The sequence below is a fragment of the Gigantopelta aegis genome, chromosome 10 (assembly GCF_016097555.1).
Source record: "Gigantopelta aegis isolate Gae_Host chromosome 10, Gae_host_genome, whole genome shotgun sequence".
In the NCBI taxonomy this organism is placed as follows: Eukaryota; Metazoa; Mollusca; class Gastropoda; order Neomphalida; family Peltospiridae; genus Gigantopelta; species Gigantopelta aegis.
This window is the reverse complement of record NC_054708.1, coordinates 25,894,799-25,905,925: the sequence shown is the minus strand read 5'-3', so window position 1 is coordinate 25,905,925 and position 11,127 is coordinate 25,894,799. Positions and strand designations below refer to the sequence as shown.

At 41.6% G+C, this 11,127-nt stretch overlaps 1 protein-coding gene across 1 annotated transcript in view; it reads left to right on the top strand.

Annotated features, from left to right (window-relative positions):
• The first annotated feature begins 7,168 nt into the window (after positions 1–7,168).
• Positions 7,169–11,127, top strand: part of LOC121383555 (low-density lipoprotein receptor-related protein 5-like) — a 56,872-nt gene continuing 52,913 nt past the window's right edge. The window contains exons 1-3 of the mRNA XM_041513642.1: positions 7,169–7,224; positions 8,217–8,299; positions 9,887–10,080. Of these exons, the coding sequence (XP_041369576.1) occupies positions 7,169–7,224; positions 8,217–8,299; positions 9,887–10,080 (333 nt within the window). The remainder of the gene's footprint in view (positions 7,225–8,216; positions 8,300–9,886; positions 10,081–11,127) is intronic.

Here is an 11,127-nt window from a genome sequence, read left to right as displayed (position 1 = left end):
GTCCACTGAACGAAATATATAAGTTCAGTCCGGACTTGGTAAATATATTTTTCTGCTCTGTTGTATAACCTTGATGTGATTGATGTGAAGTGATTAGAATATTGTGTAAACTAGACACCTAGTGATTAACTAATTAAGTGATTAGTTCTGGGTTGTTATTATTATTGTTGTTGTTAATTAATTACCTGCGGCAAATATATTTGTCAGCTTAAGGTTAATACAGATTCCAAAGTGTATTGTGTTTTGTTGTGTTTTCTAGTGAACTAACGTGCTATATTATATATACTTTATATAAGATCATATCTCTGATATATACTAGTGGAAAAAAGTAACTGTGTATGGTTATCATGTTGATAAAAACATAATTTCAAGACATAAAACGATAAAATGATCATATAGCATTATTTATTAGGCAATTAAGCAAAACGTCAATTCATTTAAAATGTCACAGCATCCGTCATTTCATCGGTATTGGGGATGAAAGACATGGGGGGTAAAAAAAAACAGTTCACAAAGTTAATAGCGCGTATGGCCACCGTTTGCGTCGATGCAGGCCTGGCACCGTCGCCTCATAGAGCCTACCAAATTGTTGAAGAATGCCTGGGGAATGCCGTTCCAGATCTGTACTAACGTCTGACCAAGCGCTCTCAACGTCAGCGGCTGGTTAGGCAGTGCACGTACACGACGTTGCATCTCATCCCAGACGTGCTCGATTGGTGCAAGATCGGGTGAGACCGCAGGCCACTGCAACACATCGATGTTCTGCTGTGCTAGAAAATCCATTACCACGTTGCTGTCCTTGCACAAATGGGATGACGTGAGCCTGAATAATGTCGTCACGGTAGCGTACAGCGTTCAAATTGCCATCGATGACCACAAGAGGCGTTCGTCCAGTTGACGTGATGCCACCCCAAACCATGACACTGCCTCCGCCAAATGCACGTCGCTCCACAACACAGGCGTCACTAAAACACGACGATACACGACGATACACTCTTGAACGGCCGTCACTGCTGTCCAAGTGAAACCTGGACTCGTCCGTAAACAGTATACCCGCCCAGTCACGGCGATTAAAGTGCAAGTGTCTTCTACACCAAGCCAAACGTGCTACACGATGACGTCTTAGCAAAACTGAACGGACAGCCGGGCGTCGCGGACGGATACCATGTTCACGTAATCGATTCCGTACAGTTCTGGGATTAATGGCACGCAATCCAGGAATGGTCCGCGCTGTCAGACTTGCCGTTTGGAATCGATTCCTGAAGTGCACGAGTCTGACGTGGTTGTCCTGCTGTCGTGACGTCACGCGTGGACGGCCTGCACGTTGTTAGTCTCTGACATTACCAACATGTTGATAACGTCTCCACAAAGCCTGAATACTGTTTATGTATGGCGCATACCAGCCTGGATCATGCCAATTGCGCGAAGGCGGTCATTTTCGTTTAGCCTGGGCATTGCTCTGCTACAATTTTCAACAGAAATAACCTGCTTTTCTGTACCCCCGGTTGGTATGCAATGACCCGACAGTTGAAAACTTGAAAAGTAACATGTTGGGAGAAAAAAATGGGAAAAACATGTTCATGTCCCAGAAGCAAAACTGCACGTGCAAATACGGCATTGACCCAGCTATTGTGTGGCGGTGCGTTCACTGGTAACATGTACAAAACATCAGGCTAAAATATTGAGCGGTTTTATTTTCATCCGATTTTTTAGGTTACACAGTTACTTTTTTCCACTAGTATACATAGAACCGAGCCACTCGGGTATACACTGCCCGATACAGAGAGATCTAATAGATATACAGTTAGGAGAGATATTTGGATAATCGTGTTTTATTCAGTTACGGGTATTATAGGATCCCCGTGACACTCTGTATTCGATTAACTCTTTTTGTCTTTGTCTCTGTTTCTTTAAACTGTCTCTCTCCCTGTCTCTATGTCTCTCTGTATATATATATATATCTCTCTCTCCACCCTCTCTCTCTCCCTCCCTCCCTCTTTCTCTCTTTGTCTCTCTCTCGTATTTTCTTCATGTATGACTTTTTAAACGTATGTGTATAGGACATACCACGACCTTTAATATACCAGTCGTGGTGCACTGGCTGAAACAAAAAATAGCCCAATGGGCCCACTGACAGGGGTCGATCTCAGACCGACCGCTCAAAAAGCGAGCGCTGTACCGCTGGGCTACGTCCCGCCCTTCTTTTTTTGAGCGCATCGTTAAAAATGTATTTATAAAATTTAGAACTGTTTCTGTCTGCAATCGGGTACTGCGTGTCTCATAAAAATACATTAGAGTTGGCATTATTTTATTGTACAGATGGGAGAGCGTACCAAAGGGGCGGGCCCAAAAAATATTTTGTTGGAAATAGTCACGTGAAAATGACACATCAGTGAAATTGTCAAAATGACATGCCAATGGGGAAACAAATTTAATTAAAAAAGGAAACAAAAAGACACTTAAATATTTTTAGGAGGGGGGTGGGGGTCCTAAGTCCCCTCTGGATGCGCCTCTGTTTCATTTTTGAACTCTTTAGTTATACAATGATTTTTTAAAATGACGTTGATACTTATTCATGTGGCAATAATAAAAACTCGATTTTATATAAATAAAACGAAAACTGATAGTGTTCCTATTTTATAATTATATTATGCAATAGGAAGATCTGATAAAATCTTTAAAATATATTAAGAAGATCGCATTTCTAGACAGTATATCTAGGCTTATGGCAAATATGTACGGTATAATTATTTATTATTTTTAACAAAAAGCAGGATGTGAATCAACAAGTGTTAATTCGAAGATACTAAAACAATGATAATGCAGGGTCAAAGATGAACAGGTACGGGACTAAACGTCGTGTAACTAAGTAAAACTCTTATCTGAATTTTTTATGTTTTACAGAGACGAAAAAAACTGTTTTGGTACAAGCTGATTCGTGTAACAAATGGTTCTTAAGATCTATAACTTTATGAATAAAGCCATTTTAAACTGATGAATAGTTTTTATTAATAACTGAATCTGAATTACAGAAATGTCATTTACGAGTATTTCACTGTGAAAATCTTAATTAAACTTTACTTACTAGTTTTTCATATTAATAATTTCTTCATTTAGTATGGCCAGTAGACCTACATTGTTTTTCAAATTAACTGATACTTAAATCTAGCCATGTAATGTGTATCATATTATAAATACTGCCAGTCTCAGTTGTGTCCTGGGCCCTGTTCTACAACACAATCTTAGTGCTAAGATCACTTCAAGTGAATAACTATATTATGTATTTGAGGTTATCTTAACGCTAAGATCGCTTCATGGAGCGAGGCCCTAAATCAGTGACTTCCAAGCTAACTTGCGATGAGGACAGACGTCTCGCCATGTACTCTCGAGTTACCCCCCCCCACCTGGGGGGACTCTTACTGAGTTACGAGTGTGCGAGTGCGAATACTTTTTACATGCTCATATACCACTAGAGGCCGGTCTCTGGATAGCCAGGGACTTGTCCCGGGACAGAACAAAATTAAGCGGACAATTTTGAAATTTACAACCAAAAATTAAATAGTGGGCCTTTAAAATTTTGATGCGCATCTCTAATTAATATAATTAATAAAGAAAAACCTACTCATTGAATTTGGTCGCTAGATTAGATCGGGTGGTCAAAAAGAAATTAGATAAGATCGGTGACCTGACTGCTCGGTCGAATATTTATATAATTTGGAGCATTTTAGAAGGACGGTCCAAAAATAAAAAAGAGAAAGAAGAGAGGATCGGACTATTTAATAATATTAAAAAAAGAAAGTAATTTCGACATAAACTTTTGAACGAAGGTCTAACAGTCCGATCTATACGTCCACGTTAGTGGCCTCGTTAAGGCCGTTAGGGTGCACAGCTTGTAGGGACGAGATGGGTTGCATCCCGTCAAGAAAACCCCTAGATTGACAGTCAATAGACGTTGAAGGTGTAGTGCTGTGCTGAAATACAGATCTCGAGAAGCCGGATCCGTCTGAACGGGAAAGAATTAGACTAGGGTATAATCCAGTCGTCATGGGTTGGTATAGTGATGCGAACGGGCCCGACTCCGGAGGGTACGTGATGGTATCAGAATAAAACAAAGTAAAATCTAAAAAAGAGTAGTAGGGGCCGACCCCGCTTCCTATTTCTTCTTAGAGTGGGGCGGTCAATCTTCCAGTGCTGCTAGGAAAGGTTCGGACATGTAGAGACTAAACGCGAACAACCGTGGCGTTCTGCAGAATGGCCGTCATATGAGTCACGAAAAAAACAAGTCAACATAGTCAGACGGAGAAATGACGTGGAGGCAAGGAATCTCGCTAAAAATGAATCCAACCTGGTGGTGCAGACTGTCGAGACGAGAAGCGTTCCAGTGTTCAATCAGTTCCAATGGCCGCATACATCCCAGTCGAAAACTTCACTTCGCTGACAAAAAAAACAAAAGTGAAGGATCCCCAAGTCGAGCCGCGAAAGCACGTGCAGTGTGCACAAACACGTCTTACCGCGACGAGCTCCAGACTGAGTTATGGGAAGCTTCTTGAGTATCGCGTCACGTACACCGGGTCACGGGCTTCTGTGACTTTGGTGTACGGCGACGCGATCGTACAGAAGAAGAGGAGGAGATGGAGGAAGAGTAAAAGCACGCCGGGAACGGCACGGGGGGGGGGGGGGGGGGGGGTGAGAGACCAAAACTGGCGGCTCAACCGCCAGCGGCGGTCCCTTCTGCGACGCTGACCCCAACCCAGCCTGAGTGGAGGAAACCAGCTACGCCGGAACCGTCGACCACCGAGAGGGACAAACTCAACACCACGGTGAGTGAGACGCCCCGTAAAGGCCCTCCATCGCCGACCACTATTTGGCCCAGACAGAACTGGCCGGTATCCCCGGTACTGCCAGTGGTAAGCCACCGGCCCGATCAGCCGCCGTTGGAAAGAGGAAGGCCGTCGCTTAGCCGAGCGACCAACCTGACAAGGCCCGGCCTCCTCCAACACCCGCACCGTCTCCCTCCGACTCGGAAGCCGTCTGGAAAGTTCAGATCGGGAAAATCAGGTCCGGCTTCTTGAAGTTCGTGCAGGGGGACACCTCGGAACCGGCATCACTGATGGGCGGACTAGTGAAACCAGACCTAAAACAATTGCCTGACACACCATCAAATCTACAGCCGGCAAGACGGGGTTGGTACTAACTCAGCGCAGAGAAGGAGTCTACCGACAAGCGGTCCTGGTTAGAGAGATGGATAGCCACACCATCCACAGGATCGTCAAAGCAACGAATGGATGAATGGATGAATGTTTAACGACACCTCAGCACGAAAAAACATCGGCTATTGGGTGTCAAACTATGGTAATGCAAATAAATAAAGTGATGATCAACATCAATATAAAAATTCAAGGTTAAAAACAGTGTAAAGAACTGTGCAAAAATACAAATACAAATATCACAGAATTTTACGGATACTGAATTTTACTGTAAACTTCAATTTGTGCTGTATTGGCCATTCTCAAAGAGAATGTTACACCCCTGCACCACGGTGAGGTTACAGCACACGCAGGCTCAAAGCAACGACTACCGGAGTGTCATAACCATTGTCACGGGGATCCTATAATACCCGTAACTGAATAAAACACGATTATCCAAATATCTCTCCTAACTGTATATCTATTAGATATCTCTGTATCGGACAGTCTAATACCCGAGTGGCTCGGCTCTAGGTATAATCAGAGATAAGATCTTATATAAAATATATATATATATAGCACGTTTAGTTCACTAGAAAACACAACAAAACACAATACACTTTGGAATCTGTATTAACACTACGCTGACAAATGTACTTGCCGCAGTAGTTAATTAACAACAACAATATAATAACAACCCAGAGCTAATCACTTAATTAGTTAATCACTAGGTGTCTAGTTTACACAATATTCTAATCACTTCACCGTGATACAACACACACACACGTGTGATAATTGAGAAACGCTGCCAGGGGAACTTAATGAATAAAGGAATTACAACTCTATTTCTAACTGGTTAATTTTTACTTAACCCTTAAATACTCATTCAGTAACCTTGTAATATAGAATTAATACTGGTACCTATCACAATAAAGACAATAACATACAGTTTACCTAGGTCCTCTAAGCTTTATCTTACCAAATACTCGTATAAAAATATTAGAACAGTGAAGCCTACAATTTACTTCGTCAGATTACCGGAGACACTGTCTAAAGAATATTGGTATAATACAGTATTAAAATATTTAAAGTCACATCAATCACATCAAGGTTATACAACAGAAAAGAAAAATATATTTACCAGTCCAGTCGGACAACGTTCCCCGGGATCCTTCCAACGTTTCTCCTCGATATCTCTAAAATCCTATCTATTTATTGAAAAATATCAGAGACAGCGAATATCGCCTGGGGGCACAACGTGCTACCTCACCTTTCATGTGATATTTCCACAACTCCCAGAGACGGTATATTTTCTTAGATGGCCAGACTTACTGTCGCCAGTTCGCTAGAAATACCCCGGTCGTAAACGGCACTACCGGAGGTATTACGTAACTACTGGCCACATGGCCTCCACACCTGGTCTAAGTGCATATTGGGACGCAGCTGTACCACCGTCGCGCGGGGGTATTACGTAACCAAGCTGCACACGGCCCTCTAAAACAATTAACATCGCCACAGGCGAAAAGATAAGAGCATGTACCGTCACAACCATCCTCGCCGACCAGAGATGGAAGCACTTCATCCCCGCCTTTGCCGGTTCTTCGCTCATCGGTTCGCCGTAGGCCAACCTCCAACGGCCTTAATGAGGCCACTCACGTGGACATATAGATCGGACTTTAAACATTTAGACCTTCGTTCAAAATTTTATGTCAAAATTACATCTTTTAAAAAAATATTATTAAATAGTCCGATCCTATCTTCTTTCTCATATTTATTTTTGGACTGTCCTTCTAAAATGCTCTAAATTATATAAATTCTGCCCATTTTTGACACTACCACTCCCCCCCCCCCCACTGATGATGGTGTTGATGATGATGATGATGATAATGGGGTGATGATGGTGATATGATGATGATGATATCACATGATAGTAGTTAGGTGATGTACTTGTATGGTAATAGCACATGATGATGATTTGCTGGATGATAGCTCATGGTGATGGTGATGATGATGATGATCAGGGACCAACAGTGATGAGGTTGGTGATGACTATCTGACTGTTGATCTGTTGATGGTAAAATGATTGATGATGGTAATGGCAGGATGATGAGGTACGTGTGATGTGTGATGTGTGATGATGGTGAGGGGATGGTGATAGATGTTATGATGATGATTAGAGATGATGATGTTTGATCATTATGGATGAGCAGTTGATGGTGATGATGACAAGGCTGCATGATGATGATGATGATGTATTTTGATGAAATGATGATTGTAATGATGATTGTCTGGTGATGATGATGTGATGATGATGATTTATTTGATGATGGTGATGAAAATATGATGACTAGCGATGATGATGACAGTAACATGATGATGATGTTAGACCACCAAATATCGTAGTTTTAAAATGATGTTTGTTTTTTAAATATTTTCTATGCACGATAATCGTATAGTAAGCAGTGATGATGATGGTAATGATGATGATGATGATGATGATTAATGGTGATGGTGATGATGATGATGATAGAAGAAGAAGATGAAGGTGATGATATTGTTGATATGTTGATGTTGATGGTGATGATATGATGGTGATGATATGGTGGTGATGATGATGATGTGATAGTAATGGTGATGATGATGATAATGGTGATGGTAATGATGATGATGGTGTTGATGATGATGATGATGATAATGGTGATGATGGTGATGATGATGATAATAATGATAGTAATGGTGATGATGATGGTGATGATGATGATGATGATAGTAATGGTGATGGTGATGATGATGATTATAGTGATGATGGTGATGACTATTGTTGATATGTTGATGTTGATGGTGATGATGATAATGGTAATGGTGATGATGATGATGATGATGATGATGAATATTATCATTATTGTTTTATTTATCCTATTCCTCTAGGTACAAATGTAGTAATATTAAATAATAATTAAAGTTGTAGTATCGCCTGGTTTTTGTTTTGATTGCTCCTTATTTTCTTCTTTGTGTCTTAATTTACCCCAGAACGGGTGCTGGCGCTATTGGAAGGAGTTACTACCGACCAAGCGGTGCCAGTCGTATTTGGCTGGACGAGGTGACGTGTACGGGTAACGAGCCCAATCTCTCCAACTGCAGACACAACTCCTGGGGGGGGGGGGGGGGGTAGGTGTTGATCGACTACAGCCACAGGGAGGACGCAGGAATGCTGTGTGAGGTAGGTGGGTGTCTTGTTTACCGTAAATACCCGAGTACAAGCCAGGGGTCGCGGGTTTCCTTTCTAAGACTATATGTCAGAATTACCAAATGTTTGACATTCAATAGCCGATAATTAATAAATCAATGTGTTCTAGTGGTGTCGTTAAACAAAACAAACAAACAAACAAACAAACTTTCACTTGGGTACTCTTCAATACCCAAAAATTATTTTTAAAACCCAGCTTCTGTTACCTGGGGAATGCTATGATAATAAAAGCAACACCAGTCAACTATATAACTGATAAACATACATCAATGAGCTTCTAATATACCGGTAAATAGACTTTTCTCTTGAGTATGTGGGACAGGGCTATCAGGTCAGGTCAGGTCAGAGTGTTTAACGTGCACATTCAGAACAAGCTGTTGTAGCGCATGCCTGTTCTTGGCAGAGGAAAGGGTTGGGGTAGGTTGAAGCAAGGGAGCACCAGCAGTCCGACAGGGGCCGGTAACAGGTGGAGGGTGGTATGGTGCTATGGAATTTAGAAAGTCACGTATGATTAAGCCAAAGAGAATTGGTGCGCATTTTTGGGAAGAAAATTAGGCGCAATTCTGAACGGTCCGCCAAAAAATAAAGAAGGGATCTACGTATAGTTTTAGAAGATTAGTAAGCCGAGAGTAGCTCGTTTCACAGAGCTATCCCATGAAACACAGCTATATGATTCCGCTTATCAGAGGGGAGCTAACTCTATTGTTATGCTTATAAAAGCTATAGTGTCAATCTGTATTTAACACTCGAGGCAAACACAAAATATATAATAGTTTAGTTTATTTATTATAGAACCCCTGCCTAGGAACGATCTTCCCAAACTGAGTCTCCCGTCACTTCCTTAGCCAAGTCGTACCCAGTACCTATGTTTAGTATTAATTTGAAATAACTGAAATAATCTCTCTCTCTCTCTCTCTCTCTCTCTCTCTCTCTCTCTCTCTCTCTCTCTCTCTCTCTCTCTCTCTCTCTCTCTCTCTCTCTCTCTCTCTCTCTCTCTCTCTCTCTCTCTCTCTGTATATATATATATATAGGTAAACACATATGAGTATTCCTTTTGACCCAGTGTATTCAAATTTTGTTTGAGGATTAGAAGAAAAGAAATATAATTCCATATTAAATATAAAATACTAAACGAGCTAGCTTGTCATACCATTTTTATGAAATGAGTTAACAGTTTTGGTATCTGACGAGCGAAAGCGAGTTAGATACCAACACTTTTCACGAGTATGTCGATAGCCCAGTATTTATGATTTATCATACACACATTAATAAAATTATCCGGGTTATCCTTGAATATTTAAAACTTATAAGACAAACAGACACATACGACAGGAATTAATAGAAGCTGTGGATGTGTTTGTTTTGTATTAATAAAATATGCTAATTAATTGTGAGACAAAACTGGGACTATAGAACGTCCTGTTCATGTCCGACTGTTCAGTTCTGTCACCAGATTCTGACTTAGAAAAAATCGAGGTTCACCCACTAAACCGACTTCTGTTCGTATCCGACGACGGCACCGACACCATTTCCATGATGAAGCTGGACGGCACGGGGTACAAGACCATCATAAACAGCCAGCTTGACAAACCGCGCGAGATCGTGTTGGACCCAAAACAGCAGTACGTATATTTTGAGAACGAAAATGTATATTTATTAACGTGAAAGAAGTACATTATATTCCGATAGATGTCGTGGGGCCATTACCGAAAACGCGTTCAGGCAACCAATTCTTGTTAACAATTATGTGCTTAACTACGCGTTTTCCAGAGGCGATTCCCTTAAGGAAGGTTACTGCGTCTGTTGTAGCTAGTGCGCTGCTTAAGTACTTCACGTACACGGGTTTACCAGGTGAAATTCAAAGCGACCGGGGTACGAACTTTATGAGCAAGTTAATCCAGCAAGTACTGTCTATGTTAGATATACGACAGATTCGTTCTGCTGCATTCCACCCTGAGAGCCAGGGCGCAATAGAACGTTTCCACCAGAGCATGAAAAGTATGCTCCGCTGCCATTGTTTCGACAATGGTACTGACTGGGACCAGTCAATTCCTTTCGTGTTGTTCACAGCACGGGATGCTAAGCAAGAATCCTTAGGATTCACCCCATTTGAGTTGGTCTATGGGCATTCAGCCCGAGGCCCTCTCAAATTGGTAAAAGATAGTTGGTTAGACAAGGATAATGCCGAAAACCTGCTGATTTATGTAGAGAGAGTTAGAGATAGGTTGTGGCAGGCGACCAAACTGGCTAGGAAGCATCTGAGCTATGCTCAGAGCAAAATAAAATCAGTGTTTGATAGGAAGGCTAAGAGTCGGGAATTTAAACCAGGGGATAAAGTGCTGCTGTACCTTCCCATTAAACGGGGTTCATTACAGAACAGGTATTTCGGTCCCTATGTTGTGCACAAACGGGTTAATGAGACAGGGTATGTGATAAACACTCCTGATAGGGTTAGGAAAAGTAGGTATTGTCACATCAATTTGCTAAAAGGTTATTTTGACAGACTGTTGATAGTTCCAGTGTTGCCTGTCCAAATTGAGAGTCACTCAACTTCCTGTGATGACGTCAAGACTGCAGAGATCAAGTTAACCAACAGCCAGATTCTAGCAGACTTGAGTTCTTATCTACAGCACCTTGACAGCACCCAGCGAGCAAAGTTGACTACGTTGATACAAGACAATGTTTCCATTTGTC